The sequence below is a fragment of the Echiichthys vipera genome, assembly GCF_963691815.1.
Source record: "Echiichthys vipera genome assembly, chromosome: 10".
NCBI classification, from domain to species: domain Eukaryota; kingdom Metazoa; phylum Chordata; class Actinopteri; order Perciformes; family Trachinidae; genus Echiichthys; species Echiichthys vipera.
This window is the reverse complement of record NC_139835.1, coordinates 27,709,107-27,726,402: the sequence shown is the minus strand read 5'-3', so window position 1 is coordinate 27,726,402 and position 17,296 is coordinate 27,709,107. Positions and strand designations below refer to the sequence as shown.

At 45.0% G+C, this 17,296-nt stretch overlaps 1 protein-coding gene across 1 annotated transcript in view; it reads left to right on the top strand.

The window, feature by feature from the left end:
- Window positions 1-17,296, top strand: part of man1a2 (mannosidase, alpha, class 1A, member 2) — a 162,438-nt gene that overhangs the window by 120,668 nt on the left and 24,474 nt on the right. Inside the window, exons 7-9 of the mRNA XM_083921419.1 lie at window positions 360-454; window positions 5,321-5,444; window positions 6,122-6,215. Of these exons, the coding sequence (XP_083777545.1) occupies window positions 360-454; window positions 5,321-5,444; window positions 6,122-6,215 (313 nt within the window). The remainder of the gene's footprint in view (window positions 1-359; window positions 455-5,320; window positions 5,445-6,121; window positions 6,216-17,296) is intronic.

Below are 17,296 nucleotides of genomic sequence, written 5' to 3'. Positions count from 1 at the left end.
CACTTTGGTATCTCGCTCGTCTCACTCGCTTTGGTGTGACCTCCAAGCTTTGTCTCCCCGGTATTCTGCAACATTTCATATATTCATGCAGCCGTTGAAGGAAGGTTTTGCATATATTAGTGTCCCGGTCTTCTCCATAAATCTGTTCTGCTCCGACACTCTGTGGCCATCATTTAGCAATCGTTTGTCTCCTGACGTCTCACTCTGCCTTATTTGCCTTCATCCTGCATTTGTTTGGTTGTTGGCGGTTGGTTTATGCTCGTACCTGTCAGCTGTGAGAGGAATATTAAGAAGGAAAGGTTGATGAAGTGCAATGAAAGGGAAAGCTAACCCTCTTTTCTCTCTCTCTTTCTCTTCAGGTATTCAAGCTGAAGGCGGTCCAGCTGGCTGAGAAGCTGCTTCCCGCCTTTAACACCCCGACAGGAATCCCCTGGGCCATGGTCAACCTTAAGAGGTCAGTGACCGTGCCAACGACAATAATCCCCCTCACCCTGTACCTAAACCGTCACATGTGAGACGTGTGAATATACTGAGTTACGTACAACCATTATTTCCTTTCACACATAAGTAATCACGTCATCTGTTGTTAATATAAAAGTATTGATTACTGCTGCTTTAATGTCTGCGAAGGTTTTAAAATGTCTTAAATACACATTCAACTACAAATTTGAATTATTTTAAAAGACATATAACTGGGTTTACAGATACTTTATATCTACCTTACAAATGATCAGAAGAAGAAGAATTCCTTTATTAGTCCCGCAACGGGGAAATTCAATTTTTCACTCTGTTATTATTATAGTACAGGTTACACACACACACACACACACACACACACACACACACACACACACACACAATATACATGCAACTAATGGAGAGATGTTAGAGCGAGGGGGCTGCCAATGAATCGGCGCCCCGAGCAGTTGGGGGTTCAGTGCCTTGCTCAACAGCGTATCGGCAGTGCCCAGGAGATCAATTGGCACCTCTCCAGCCACCACTCCATGCTCCATATGTGGACAACACGGGGATTTGAACCGGCGACCCTACGGTTCCCAGCTGAGTCACCTATGACTGAGCTATTGCCGCCCCAAAGTACTAAAGTACTAAAGTAGTAAAGTTTCTTTCCAAATAAATAATAATAGTTATTAACTCCATCTCTTCTTGTTTAAAATTCAGTCCACCCACATGTTTTCCCTTTCGTTGTCTGATCAGACCTCTTTGCAGGACTGTGTGGGTTCGTACACACTGTTCTCACACCTTCATCCTTTTTATTCCATCATTCGTTGCCCTCGTGTCATTCCCAACGTGGCTTCACTCAACTTTCCTCTGCAAAAGGAGTTGAATCGGTTTGAATAACTGAACATATCAGAGAGAGTCCACTTCATCATTGCTGTTATAATCTCGATTATTCAAAAAACTGCAGAAAGCAGCTGATCCGCAACATAACACAATGTGTTCGCTGTTGATTAGTACTGAAGCTCAGAAGCTCCGAACAACGGTTTCAAACCGGGAGACGTTGCAGCCCATTAATGTTGCATGCACTCATATAACATTGAAGCAGTCCCAGACGCCTCCTGTGTCACATATGGTCCTGTGTAAACGTGACAGAGACAAGCTCCTGCACCGGGGGTGAGGCTGCAGTCACTCCAACGCTGTGCGCCGCGTTTCACAGCATCAAGTAGATTTTTTAAAATTCTGTAACAATACTTACGTTTAAAACAACAGCCAATTTTTTTTTTGTCATTGTTCCTCCTTTTGTGCCAGGCAAACAAAGAAATCTTCATTATATATATTTTAAAAAATACAGTTTTAAAGCCCTTTGTTAAACCATCTCTGAAGGAGGTTTCCTCAGGAGGGGGGCTGGAGTCTCCCTTAGAGAGAGGGGGAGAAGTTCAGCATCCGTGAGGAACTCGGAGTAGAGCCGCTGCTCCTTTGCGTTGAAAGGAGCCAGTTGAGGTGGTTCAGGATCATCTGGTAAGGATGAACCCTGGGCGCCTCCCTAGGGAGGTGTTCCAGGCACGTCCAGCTGGGAGGAGGCCTCGGGGAAGACCCAGGACCAGGTGGAGAGATTATATCTTCACACTGGCCTGGGAACGCCTCAGGATCCCCCAGTTAGAGCTGGTTAATGTGGCCCGGGAAAGGGAAGTTTGGGGTCCCCTGCTAAAGCTGCTGCCCCCGCGACCCGACCCCGGATAAGCAGATGAAGATGAGATGAGATGAAAATGAATGCAACACTGCAGATAAACATCGGCCGCTGCATTCAGTGAATATAATTGTACTTATCGACAGGCCGGTTGAAGTCAACAAGGCAAATATCGCCCGAGAAATCAGTGAAATCCAAGAAAGAGGAGTGCACCAGTGAGAACTTCTTACATTTAGAGAGACTTACCTTTGCATTTTAACCCTCCTGTTGTCTTCGGGTCAAAATGACCCGCCACTGTGTTAAAAACCACAAAAAAATCCCCTAAACGATAATTACGAAATTTTAGGACTTTTCGTGGATTGGCACCAGCAGTAGAAAAAGTGAAATGTTGCTTTTGTTCACATTTCCATATAAGCTGTACCAAAAAAGGTACAAAGGTCGTCCTGGGGTCAAAATGACCCGTGAGGCAAAAAGAGTTGAAATCAAGGTCACAGAGTTATTTACAAACCACAGAATGTTTCAATGTTTGAGTTGTTTTAATCAGTAGCAGACGTAAACAAGACAAATCATGTGGTCTTCTCGCGGACTGCTGTGCCTTTGATCAGTCTCAGATCAATGAGTAGCAGACGTAAACAAGACAGTAGCAGACGTAAACAAGACAGTAGCAGACGTAAACAAGACAGTAGCAGACGTAAACAAGACAGTAGCAGACGTAAACAAGACAGTAGCAGACGTAAACAAGACAAATCATGTGGTCTTCTCGCGGACTGCTGTGTCTTTGATCAGTCTCAGATCAATGAGTAGCAGACGTAAACAAGACAGTAGCAGACGTAAACAACACACAGGTGTTATCGCAGACTGCAGAGATTATAAAGGTGCTGCAGATGACAGGGCCCTGAACTCTGTCTGTGCTGAAGCCATGAGTGTGTCGGATGTATCAGAAGAAGAAGATGGGGAGGAATACGACCCAGAGCATGATGAATCATCTTCAGAAGAAGAAGAAAACCCTGAAGCTGGAAGAGAGACTTTCCTTTCAAAAAATGGCAACATAACATGTTCCTCAGCAGCGTATGACCATCACGGCAGGCAAGCAGAACAAAACGTCATAAAGATGACCCCAGGACCCACAAGGTATGCCGTTTCTCATGCCCATGACATTGTCTCTACATTCTACCTGTTTATCACACCAGCAATAGAAAAAAAGCAAGCTAGCAAAATATGTGATCGAGTCATGGGTGGCTTGCGATGCCAAATCAAGCTATGCTTGGAAAATGCAAGTCTATACCTGGGAAGCCGACCAGTGGACGCCCAGAGAAGAACCAGGGGATGAGAGTGGTGCTTGATGTGACAGAGGGACTGAGGGGTCACAATCTGACATGTGACAATTTCTTCACATCTTATGAACTCGGACAGCACCTCCTGGAGAGGAAGATCACCATGGTTGGTACAGTTCCAAAGAACAAGCCTGAGCTCCCTCCTGCACTGCTTGCGTCAAAGGAGAGAGAGGTTTTCTCATCAAAGTTTGCCTTCACGCCCACCACCACTCTAGTTTCTCACCTCCCATAGAAAAAACAGAATGTGGTTCTTCTGAGCACACTGCACGCAGACGGTGACGTTAGCGATCGTGAGGACAGGAAGCCAGTCACCATCCTAGACTACAACCGCAACAAGGGAGGTGTGGACAACCTAGATAAGGTGATTGGAACATACAGCTGCAGAAGGATGACTGCCCGCTAGCCCCTGGTCATCTTCCACAACATCAGTGATGTTTCCTCCTACAATGCCTTTGTGATTTGGAGAGAGATCCACCCGACCTGGATGTCTCGTAAGCAGAACAAGAGTGAACACAAGGGTGTTCCTGGAGTAGCTGGGAAAGGCACTTTAAATTCCACTCATTGAAAGAAGGAAGCATGTCCCCCGCACAGAAGCCTCAGCAGCAGTAGTCAAAGCTATTCAGAGTGCAGGAGCTCCTGATCAACCTGAGGATCCAGCTACCACAGCCACTTCCCCAGCTAGGGCAACGATGTCTGATTGTGGATTTCTTGAGCTGATAAATATATAACTGCACTACTTACTAACACATAACTGCTGCAGAGTCATTTGTCCCTGGAACTAATGTCGACTGTAACGTTTCCCACTAAAGACAAAAGCCAGACGTTAGCGGAGTTGTGTGGGTTTCTTCATCAGTATTTAAGGTGCTATAGAAAGATCTCATCTCATCTTCAGCCTCTTATCCGGGGTCGGGTCGCGAGGGCAGCAGCTTTAGCAGGGGACCCCAAACTTCCCTTTCCCGGGCCACATTAACCAGCTCTAACTGGGGGATCCTGAGGCGTTCCCAGGCCAGTGTGGAGATATAATCTCTCCACCTGGTCCTGGGTCTTCCCCGAGGCCTCCTCCCAGCTGGACGTGCCTGGAACACCTCCCTAGGGAGGCGCCCAGGGTTCATCCTTACTAGATGATCCTGAACCACCTCAACTGGCTCCTTTCAACGCAAAGGAGCAGCGGCTCTACTCCGAGTTCCTCACGGATGCTGAACTTCTCCCCCTCTCTCTAAGGGAGACTCCAGCCCCCCTCCTGAGAAAACACATTTCAGACGCTTGTACCCTCGAGAAACATCCATAAAATAATGTAGCACTGTATTAGAAAGCCTTTATTGTCATCGTACAGAATAGATAAAAAGCTTTATTGACCCACGAGGGGAAAATCAGGAATACACCGGAAATACTCCTGATCAGTGCAACCGAAGACACAAAGACAAAGACAACCTGAGCAAACAAAGAGCCACAGCAAGTTCAAACACAATAAGTAAGATAAATAAATCCAAATGGCACTAGAACAAGAGTTTTGTGTTATTGCATCATAATAAGTGAAAACACTTCACAGGTGTGGGTGTAATTATTGCAGTGGAATAAAAGTAAACACGTCATGGATGTTGTGGAAGATCTATAATAAAATCTAAATGTTAAGTTGCAGTGATCAAGTTTTATGAATGCAAGAAGCTTGAAATTCACATTCGTGGTTATTTTTCTTCATTTGCAGCATTAAAGACGTAGAAACAGTATGTTGTGAGACGCCCGTCCGTATTGATATCACCCCCAGGCAGATACAACACGGTCACTTTTTTCTATTGTGTGCGAGTGTTGATTATAACCTTTGTCTCTTCCTCCTCTGCAGTGGCGTCGGTCGTAACTGGGGTTGGGCGTCAGCCGGCAGCAGCATCCTGGCTGAGTTTGGGACGCTCCACATGGAGTTTGTCCACCTCACCTACCTGACAGGGAACCCCGCCTACTACCAGAAGGTAACACTGTGGTTTAGTATCGTCTGTGTGTGGTGGTTTCAATGTCTTCTCTGCTTTGTTACGTCACTTTTTATAAATATGCCCGTACTTTAGGCAAATAGGAAACACAGAAATAACTTAAGAAGTTTCATGCCGGAGTAATTTCTGTGGTGTTTATCTTGCATTGTGAATGAGAAAAGAACAATTATATTCTGTACTGTATATTAAAAGAGAACTGCACGATAAATAAATGTAAAATTAATCACACAATTATAAAATAGACTTTACTGTTGGGAACATCTGTAAACGTAGACCCTGTTTCCATTTAGCGTGGAGAAGCGTCACAAACATATCTGGCGTTCCTTATCCAGTGCAACTCACCAGGCTCACAAAACTCAGATGAATAAAAATCAAGATTCTGTTTCTGTATTGTCTATTTCTCACCTAACATTTTTACTCTTTTGCTGTAGTTTCATGAAGTTTGTGACCCCGCCACCGTTTATTTCTAGCTTCAGAACAACCAAGAACCGGCCCAACTTGCATGTGTCGCTCAGTGCTGCGTTGTTTCATTGCCCTGATCGGTTGGAGGTCTATCTAAGTCTAGTATCTAGGGTAGTCTGGCGTCTAATCAGGCCAGTAATCTAGCATTACAAAAAGCTTTCTATGTGGATAAAGACTCTTGTATCTGGTGACTTCAGGTGATGCACATCCGGAAGCTGCTAGCCAAAATGGACCGACCCAACGGGCTCTACCCAAACTACCTGAACCCTCGTACGGGTCGCTGGGGCCAACGTAAGTACAGCTTTTACTTCGACAGGATTGTAAAAAAAATAACTGCATCTAAGCCGTCACCGTGGCATTATACCAATGCTTTACATTTAAACTCAAAGTCCTGAGTTTAATGATGTTCCCATGCACATTTCTGCTCTTTTTGTGTTGTTTTCAAATTGAGGGGGGATAAAATGCAATTTCAGGTGTTGAGATGCATTGTGTACATGTAATCAGACAATACTCTGGAATTCCTGGATTGTTGATTCAACAGCAGCCAGCTGGGAGAAGAGTCAAAACGTTCGTGCGAGCCTCAAATGATCATGTACTCAGATGTTCTGAGAAAGCGGAGAGATTAACACTAAGCGAAGGAAAGAGAAGAAGCAGAATGGATCGTCTTTAATGAGAACAAATTGAAGCGAAGCGGAGGAAGTTGGCGGAGAGGGAACGTGGTATTCCCAGAGTATTGATTACATTCTGGCGGTATGCCCGGGGAAATTAACAACTCACTGAGTCAAAGTTAGACGCAAGGGTACACACTAGTCTTTCCTCGAAACCTGTCATTTCTGCTTAAAGTAGTTCACGACAAATATACAAGTAAAGCCGGTGTGGCACAAAGTGTTTTGGGTAACAACGCCTGCAATCACTGATTTCACCCGGTTTGACGTGTGATGGACAAACAACCCGTTTGATCGTGGTCATGCTGAGGAAGTGCCCAACGATAACTGAAAAGAGAAGAATTACTTTATTTATCCCGCAACGGGGAAATTGAATTGAATTTTTCACTATTATTATTATTCATGTTACACACACAGACCTGACAAAGGCCTGAAATACACACACATGCAATTAATGGAGAGATGTCAGAGCGAGGGGGCTGCCAATGACCGGCGCCCTGAGCAGTAGGGGGTTCGGTGCAGTGCCCAGGAGATGAACTGGCACCTCTCCAGCTACCAGTCCACACTTCATACATGGTCCACACTTGAACCAGCAACCATCCGGTTCCCAGCCAAGTCACCTATGGATTGAGCTATTGCCTTCCCTAAAGGACTCCTCGTCGGGGAATGGGACCCCGGTCTTCCGCGTGACAGGCGGAGATACTGTCCACTATACTAACGAGGACTGGCAAATATACAAGTAAAGCCGGTGTGGCACAAAGTGTTTTGGGTAACAGCGCCTGCAATCATTGATTTCACCCGATTTGACATGTGGTGATGGACAAACAACCCGTTTGATCGCGGCCATGTTGAGGAAGTGCCCCACGACATTTGAAAAGAGAAGCGCAACGCCAACAAACATGAAAGCATTCATGTTGTCAGACTGATGGGGTACTCTTAAAACTTTATTTTCACAGTATCGTCTTCATAACTTAGAACGTTTTGTTATTTATTTAGAATATTTTACACACCTACGAAATCAAATCCCTCCCTCCAGCCTGTCAGTCTGTCACCAGGGCACAGACAACGCTCAGGTCAGTGTAACCGACCACCATTCGTCCTTTCAGCGCAGCCTTTAAACTACACCACTCTAGATTTTACGGCACGTATTTGAGTCTGTGACCAATAAAACCTTTAAACTCTTTCAGTTTGGGAGATTTCTCTGTTACGGCTGCTGAGACTTCAGAGCGTGATGGTGACGGTCGTTCGAGTCATCTCCCAAAAACATTTACTCAGATTTTTTCACATTTTTCTTTCATACATGCACTTTGAGTGTACGTGGGGATATTTCAGCGTTCATCGGGGGAGCATTAAATATTCCTTTTTGTTTACTTTTCTGCGTTTCTGTAGGGAGAGTTTTTTAAATCTTTCTCAACAGCAGCTAAAGATGCTGGATGACGGATATGTTGAGATTTGTTATTTTAATATTCCACCAGAATATTTAACATTGTGGGTATTAAAATATCCCTGTTTGTGTGTGTGTGTGTGTGTGTGTGTGTGTGTGTGTGTGTGTGTGTGTGTGTGTGTGTGTGTGTGTGTGTGTGTGTGTGTGTGTGTGTGTGTGTGTGTGTGTGTGTGTGTGTGTGTGTGTGTGTGTGTGTGTGTGTGTGTGTGTGTGTGTGTGTGTGTGTGTGTCTGTGTCTGTGTCTGCATACTTGTGTGTGTGTCTGTGTGCGTGTGTGTGTGCATGTGTGCGTGTGTGTCTGCGTGTGTGTGTGTGTGTGTGTCTGTATGTGCATGTGTGTATGTCTGTGTCTGCATGCGTGTGTGTGTGTGTCTGCGTGTGTGTGTGTGTCTGTGTCTGCATGTGTGTGTGTGTCTGTGTCTGCATGTGTGTGCGTGTCTGTGTCTGCATGTGTGTGCGTGTCTGTGTCTGCATGTGTGTGTGTGTCTGTGTGCGTGTGTGTGTGTGTGTGTCTGCATGTGTGTGTGTGTGACTGTGTGTGTGTCCGTGTCTCTCTGTGTGTGTGCGTGTGTGTGTGTCTGTCTGTCTGTCTGTCTGTTTCTCTGTCTGTGTCTGCGTGTCTGTTTCTCTGTCTGTGTGTGTGTGTGTGCGTGTGCGCGTGTGCGTGTGTGTGTGTGTGTGTCTCTATGCGTGTGTGTGTGTGTTTGCACTCCTTAGAAGTATATTTTCATTCATTTCTTCCCCTCGTCAATCAGATAGGACTATCTGCTCAGTTCAGTGAAAGGAAATGAAAATATTAATCTTGAATATATTCTGTTGTTTTCAGACAGATTGGGTCAATTCAAATTCACAACACACACCCGAGGAAATGGGAACTAAAAAATAAATACAATCATTTATATTATAATACATTTCTCAGTCAGATGCACTGCTTTTCCTATTCGCTCCCTTGGTTGTGTTGTGCTAATAAGAGTAGCAGGGACTTTGCTGGATATGCTTTTATAGATCCAAATGTTACATACAGGCGAGAGCTGCCCGCGGAAAATGTCCTCCAATCGAGAATAGTGGGCAGTGTCTTGTTTTCCAAGAGAAATAGACCAGTTCCTTTTTAATTACAGAGTTTAATGGAAAACGCGGCTGCAATCAGACGCATCATGGTAAAAAACACCTGCAAGGAATGAGAACAGAGACACATGAACACATTGTCGACACGTTTGAGGAAACAGTCGTAGTCGTTGCGGAGAGATTGGCGATGCACCTGTGAGAAACTGCAGCTACCTTGTTGCTAACGGAAAAAGCATCAGCATCAAAGCCGTACTCTTGAGGGTGAGTGTGTGAAAAAACATGCTGAAGGCTGCAGAAATCACGTGCACAGGCTTTTACAAAACGTCAGCCTGGAGAGAAACTCTGTGGCAGAGATTTCTGATCTCACTGGAGTGGTTCTCCAGGTTCGGCCCACTCCAGATCGGTATGTACTGTATGTGGTGCCTCTCTGACTGCTTGGTAAAGCCTATTTTTAAATATTTCTGTGTGAATTAAATACACATTAAAGTAGTTTTCTCATTTTTTTTAAAGAGCTGTAGTGCAAAATGAGCATAACGTGCAAGGATCAACACATAAATCATCCAAATGACATAAATAATGCAATATGATAGACGTTTTCTATCATTTTGACGATGAATAGAATCATATTTTCCAGCCCTACACACATGTAGACTGCACAGAGGAGAAAACTAAACAGCACCACTCTCAAAATACAGTTTTTTCAGAGAATTTCTAACTGTGCTCTGGCTAAATGAGACCTGTTTCATTCATATTTATTTTACGTGTTAAACAAACAAACGCAGAGCACTCTCTCACGGATGGATGGACAAATGGATTGTGACTGCGGCAGTCAGACGGACGTACTTGTAAGAGCACAGACGTTGGGCCAAAAGCAGGAGAAAATAAACGGATGAAAGATGGAGGGAGGGTAGATTGATGGATGGATTGATGGATGAGTGCATTAACAGATGGATAGTTAGCTGGTGAGCTGCACACTGGGCCGTTGATGATGGATGTTTTAACCGAGAGTGAATGCGTTTATGGGTTTCCTAGCATTTGACTCATAAATGTAGCATGTTTGCACGTCACATTTGTCTTCGAGAGCACTCAAACTGTGTCTTTGTGCACATAAATATTCAGTGATCTGCATGCGTGTTATTGCGTGCTGTGGTCTTAAGCCTAGACACTTTAATTAGCTGCCATTCGACCTTGTTGCCTTAACAAGCTGAGTTGATTACAGCAAAGCAGCGTTGGTTTAATTAAAGCCCGTAGCTGCTCCAAAACCCAACCTGAGGTGCTGTGGAGCCCTGTGGGCATGAAGTGCTGCATGTTGCAGTTCGAAAGAGGCAGAGAGGGGAGTTCTGCTGAGAGGAATGCAATTAATGTGAAACCTGAGGGGGCTCAGAGCAAAAAATGCCCTTGGATTCATTTCTTCATTTCACCACATTTGGAGTTCATTCATTAAGCTAAATGAAATAATCACGACCAATCGTACGTCCACTGTATCCGCGTTCAGGGGTAGAAGGGTTGAGTTGAGCTAAAGCACCTTAAAGGGACGGTTCAGGTATTTATTCTGAAGTGTGGTCGTATGAAGTACTTGTTCATAGTTTAGGATTAAAGGTGTCGTAAGAAGGACTTCATCTCATCTTCAGCCTCTTATCCGGGGTCGGGTCGCGGGGGCTGCAGCTTTAGCAGGGGACCCCAAACTTCCCTTTCCCGGGCCACATTAACCAGCTCTAACTGGGGGATCCTGAGGCGTTCCCAGGCCAGTGTGGAGATCTAATCTCTCCACCTGGTCCTGGGTCTTCCCCGAGGCCTCCTCCCAGCTGGATGTGCCTGGAACACCTCTCTAGGGAGGCGCCCAGGGTTCATCCTTACCAGATGATCCTGAACCACCTCAACTGGCTCCTTTCAACGCAAAGGAGCAGCGGCTCTACTCCGAGTTCCTCACGGATGCTGAACTTCTCCCCCTCTCTCTAAGGGAGACTCCAGCCCCCCTCCTGAGGAAACCCATTTCGGCCGTAAGAAGGACTTGAAACCTAGAAATACAAACATCACTTGTTTCTCTTGTTGTTTTTTAATCAACAATACGCACATTAATAAGGCGACAACAACAAAGATCCTCCACAGCCGCTGCTCACGGTTCTGACGCGATGCCACGATTATCATTCCCAGAGTCAGGCATCAGCCGCCACCATTTGGAGGGTTGTTTAATCTTCTTAACAAGTCAAATTGGTTTGGTTTTCACAGAGCCGGCCACAGGCAAATAAGTGTGTGTGTGTGTGTGTGTGTGTGTGTGTGTGTGTGTGTGTGTGTGTGTGTGTGTGTGTGTGTGTGTGTGTGTGTGTGTGTGTGTGTGTGTGTGTGTGTGTGTGTGTGTGTGTGTGTGTGTGTGTGTGTGTGTGTGTGTGTGTGTGTGTGTGTGTGTGTGTGTGTGTGTGTGTGTGTGTGTGTGTGTGTGTGTGACGGAGCTCTGTGTGTGTTTGAATGATGAACATTTGAATTATGAGTAGCTGTTAGTGTTGGTTGAGAAGAACACGTGAATGTGTGCCTGAGTTTGAGACAACGTGTAAAGTGTTTGAAGGGTGGAAGCGTGTGTCGAGGTTGTTTGCATATATATCACTGTGTGTGTGTAGGTGTGTGTGAGTGTAGGTGTGTGTGTGTGTGTGAGTGTAGGTGTGTAGACAGTAGTTAAGACAGACTAATGAGGAATGAGGCTGAGCTCCTCTGTCTTAATGAGATCCTGCTGTGACTGACAGCCTTATTACCACACACTTTCTTTGCCTACACACACACACACACCACCCACTCCCTCTTTTTAACCTCCACACCGACACTCTACACACACACACACGACACTGTCAAACACTCCTTTTTTCTTCACTGGATTTCCATAAAGCTAAAAGTAATTATTACTTGCTCAAGTACAACCTCACTCTGTTTGTCCCAGCAGAAAATGCTTCAGACGACAGAAACAGAAAGGGATAGAAAGGAAATTCCCATTCAAACCAATGTAGCTGAACGGTCAGAGCAGCAGCCATCTTTATGTGCACCGTTACAGGCTTCAGTGTAAGCTTGCGGCGAGTTACGGAGGTGAGGTTTTGGCTAAAGGAGCATAATGCTTCAACCACACACTCTTGTCACTGCGTACGAAAGCTCATTACTATCGCCAGATGAGTGACAACTTCAGCATGTCTTCTGTAAGTGGTTCGGTGCGTGGGGCACGGCGGCGTTAGCGAGCTAAATGACATCCATATGCTGGTTAGCTGCTGGTTTCACCTTGGTTTTTGTTCCTGCGTTGGCGACTGAAAAAGAGCCGAACAGCGTGCCGCAGTCCCTCTTCATCGATTCCTGCCCACTCAGTCATTGGGGAAAATATACATCTTGGTTTTGGGTCATATTGTTGATTAAATAGCTTGAACACGGAGCATCCCATGTGCACCATACAGTACATTTTTACAGCTGAGCAGGGTTTGTAAATTATGTTGCACAGGGCTGCTGGATAAATCTATAGAGGTATTGCAAATAGCTCATGGAGGTTGGGTCTACGACGTAAATCATAAATTGAAGAAGAATTCCTTTCATTCATCCCACAAGGGAAATTCATTTTTTTTCACTCTGTGCTTGTTATTATCCAGGTTACACACACACACACACACACACACACACACACACACACACACACACACACACACAGGCCCGATACAATACACACATGCACAAACAGGACCTATATACATGCAATTAATGGAGAGATGTTAGAGCGAGGGGGCTGCCAGTGACCGGCGCCTCGAGCAGTTGGGGGTGCGGTGCCCTGCTCAACAGCACCGAGGCAGTGCCCAGGAGATGAACTGGCACCTCTCCAGCCACCGGTCCACGCTCCATTCATGGTCCACACAGGGACTCACACCAGCGACCCTGCAGTTCCCAGCCAAGTCGCCTATGGACTGAAGTGTCTTGAGATAACTTTTGTTATGATTTGGCATTATAAATAAAACTGAATTGAATTGGTGGAGAAAAAAAAGACTAGTTTGATACATGAACTAAAACCTGGATGTCCTTTTTACTCTCCATAGCATTCACAGGCGTTATTAGTATTTCCTCAGCATCCTGTGCCCTTGACCTGTGTTTTAAACCAGAGTGTGTTTGAAGCTCCTGTGTCTTTGTGGCTGTGTGTTTGAAGCCGCCTCCTCAGCAGACCCTGCCTTTGATTGACAGGCGCTCCCTGCATGACCTGGACCCTTTGATTGTCAGAAAACGGACGGAGAAGATGGAGAAGGGAGTGAGTGTGTGCGTGTGTGTGTGTGTGTGTGCGCGTGTGTGTGTGCAAGTGTGTGTGGGCGGATGTTAAGTTGAAAGAGTGGGCGAGGTGATTGCGAAACAGAGAGAGGGTGTAGGACAAGAGGAAAAGATCAGACTTCTGAACACTTCCTGTTCCAGTTTTTTATTTTAAGCAGCTTCTTATTTTTCCTCTTTACAGTCAAAAACCATCTTGTGTGAAAGAGCAGTTTGAGATGTGTGTGATGTGTTATCTTTACTCTCGTCTGATGCTGTGGTTTCACTTACTTACTCATATCAGGGTCTGTCAGTGGTTTTGCTTTCAGTGTAAGAATCAAAACAACAGATCAGTGAAATACAAAGACATCTGCAAACACAAGAGAGAGTGAGACAAAGCTCGATCAGCGCAGCAGGAAACTAGATGAGAGTCCTGTTATTTACGGGTTTAAATGTAAAAGTACCTTCTTACAAAAGCATGTGGACAGCGAGGCAGCGAAAATGTCACACGTCTTAACGGTCAATCATCTCTCAAGAGCCCGAACCGTGAGTCAATACAACACACAGGCGTCTGGGTGCCGACCGCGTTTTAAAATGGCAATTCATTGATGACTCTTAAATCACCCGTAGGTGTGAATGGTTGTCTGTCTCTGTTCGTCTCTATGTGTCCTGTGATAGACTGGCGTCCTGTCCAGGGTGTACCCCGCCTCACGCTCGATGTCAGCTGGGATCGGCTCCAGCCCCCCCACGACCCCGACAGGGACAAGAGGTTGAAGATGAATGAATGACTTTGCAAAACAAAACAAAAGAAGGAATCATAAAAGAAAAGACACAAATTCAACTTATAAGATGACATTGGAAAAAAAAACACACAATCCTCCATTATCATCTTGTGAAATAGTGAAATCAGCTGGTGGGTTTGGACTTTTTATTGTAAGTGCCATTTTTCGTTTGCGATTTTTGTTGTTGTCCGTCCCATTCTTGTGAATACGAAATCTCAGGAACGCCTTAAGGGAGCTTCTTCAAATGTGGCTCACACGTCCACTGAACTCGGGGATGAACTGATTTAGATGTTAGGGGTCAAAGGTCACTGTCCCCTCAAATTGTCAGAAAACGGATGGAGAAGAGAGGAGTTTAGGGTGTATGTGCGCGCGTGTGCGTGCGTGCGTGTTGTGAAATAGTGAAATCAGCTGGTGAATTTGGGGATTTATTATTATAAATGTCACTTTTTTATGGCGTTTCTTTTTGTTGTTGTCCGTCCCATTCTTGTGAACGCAAAGTCTCAGGAGCGCCTTAAGGGAGCTTCTTCAAATGTGGCTCACACGTCCACTTGAACTCGAGGATGATTGGTGATTTAGATTTTAGGGGTCAAAGGTCACTGTCCCCTCAAAACACATATTTGACCATAACTCAAGAATTCCTGCGCTAATTATGACATTTCCCTAGAGCTGCGATGAATAATCGATGAGTCGATCAACAGAAAGAACAACTACTTTCAAAGTAATAATCGTACAAGTAATTTTTCATGCAAGAAAATGTTGTTTTCAGCCTGTTATGGGAAAAGTCGTTCAACAGAGGTTGAGGCTGGCGATATTCTCAAAGGTTTTTCCCTGTAGGAAAGAAAACTCACTCTATCAGTAAAGGCTAGAGGAGAGACGGACGCAGAGCTGAGGGCCGTTCGCTTTAAATACAGAACATGAAAACACAAATCAGCGTTGAGCCGGGTGACGTACAAGGTAAGGCAGAAGCATTAGTCACATTCATACCACAGGATTTCTCAGGAGCATACAAACAGGCAATAAACGTAGTCATACTTGTATCACAGGGTAAAGGGACAGAAAGAGCCGTGTTTCGAGTGTGTAGTATCTCACAGGTGATGCAGGATTCATTTTGTGTCTTTACAAGATCTACAAGAACCATCCTTTGTGTAAAGTCTACGACCGGAATAGAAGAAGAAGAAGAACTCCTTTTATTAATCCCGCAAGGGGAAATTCAATTTGTTCACTCTGTTATTATATTGTTCATGACACACACACACACACACACACACACACACACACACACACACACACACACACACACACACACACACACAGGCCCTATACAATACACAAACATGCACAAACAGGACCTATACATGCAATTAATGGAGAGATGTCAGAGCGAGGGGGCTGCCAATGGCTCAGCGCAAGCAGTTGGGGGTTCAGTGCCTTGCTCAACAGCACCTCTGCAGTGCCCAGGAGATGAACTGGCACCTCTCCAGCCACCAGTCCACGCTCCATTCATGGTCCACACAGGGACTCAAACCGGCTCCGGTTCCCAGCCGAGTCACCTTTGGACTCCGAATTATACTTTTCTATCACAAGCCTCTCAAATATGAAGATTTCCTGCTTTTCTCTGTTTTATTTCATGTCAAATTCACATCTTTTGGTTTTAGATCCGTATTTAAAGACATCACGTTGGACTCGGGGGAAACGTGGACGGACATTTTTCACAATTATTTCTGACATTCAATAGACTAAACGATTCATCAATGGATTCATTAACAATGAACATAATCGTTAGTTGCAGCCCTTCGTTCCACACAAATGTCTGGCAGCGTAAAATGATGAAGTGACAACATTTTATATCCAAAAGGTCGACTTCGCTGTGACATCGTGATGTTTCCGTCCATTAGTCAGAGACTGAATTAGTGACACTAATCTTCAAACTGTGGTGATTGTATGAATCTTTTCTGCTGCAGGGTCGAACGTTACGACTCAACACTCGGTCGGACGCTCTTTTCAAGCGCTCTGGTAGAAACGTTTCCTTTTGTGTGTGTTAACCCTGAAGGAGATGGTTTGACAAATGCTGTGATTTGGGACCAAAAACGGCAGCGTGACACCTAATTACACTGACTCTCCCTTCAGGAAGATTCAACATAGATTCACAGCTGATCAGACACCAATAGGAGCTCTGCAAGCAGCCAATGTGACCAGGCTGTCTATAACCAGGGTATGAAAGTGTCTTTGTTTCAGCAACGACTCTCAAGGAGGCCATTTTCAGTACTTCACCGACCCAAGTATGATAATTCGGCATGGAACAGAGCCACCAGAAGATGGCTGGTGACCTGCCAGATGCTTTGCACAGTAGAAATATACTCAAGATGGATCCACAATACACCAGCATTCACTTAGGTCTGCTGGTTATTTTCCACCCCTGGAAAACAGAAAAGTGTTGTACGCGTCGTTAACTGCCAAATAACACCCCAGAGGAAGTCTGTGTCGGTGTAAGTGCTTTAGTGCTGCTGATGCTGCATGAACACTCTGCATAAAACATGTGGAAAATACAATATCTATTGCGGCAAAGTGCCATTTGCTACGAGTCCTGAAGAACTGTGACTGTAAATAACAGACACAGACTTGATATTGCCGTCATAATTGGTGTACGGTCTCTTTTATTGTCTCTCCGCAATGATTTTATTCCACCAAATCGACTCATTTGCATAGAAGATTTTAACTCATTTATTAACTAATTATGTTTCCTACGCACTGGTGCTCATTTTCCGTGCGAATACAGAAACTCAGTCATCCACATGTGCCCGACGCGTCAGCGCACTCTGCCCTCAGTAATGACTCCAAGGCTGTTTGTGATGTTTGCGTTCTTCGCTCCGTGACAAAAGATGAGTAATTCATGGCTTCGTCCGTCATCATGCGTGACTTTCTTCATGTACCTGCAGGCATTTCAATCCCACACAGAGAAGCATCTCTAAAGATGAGACACAAAGCATCTTCTTCAAGTAGCGAATATGATCACAAAGAGCTGATGAGCAATATTCCAGTTTCACCCGGCAGAGTCGAAGCTCAGTGGATCTCTTGTCCTTCTCAATTACTTCCCTGGATAGACGTTTTAGATCAAAATGCTGCAAAGGCTGTACATCCGCCACAAAATCATCTCATGGTCTG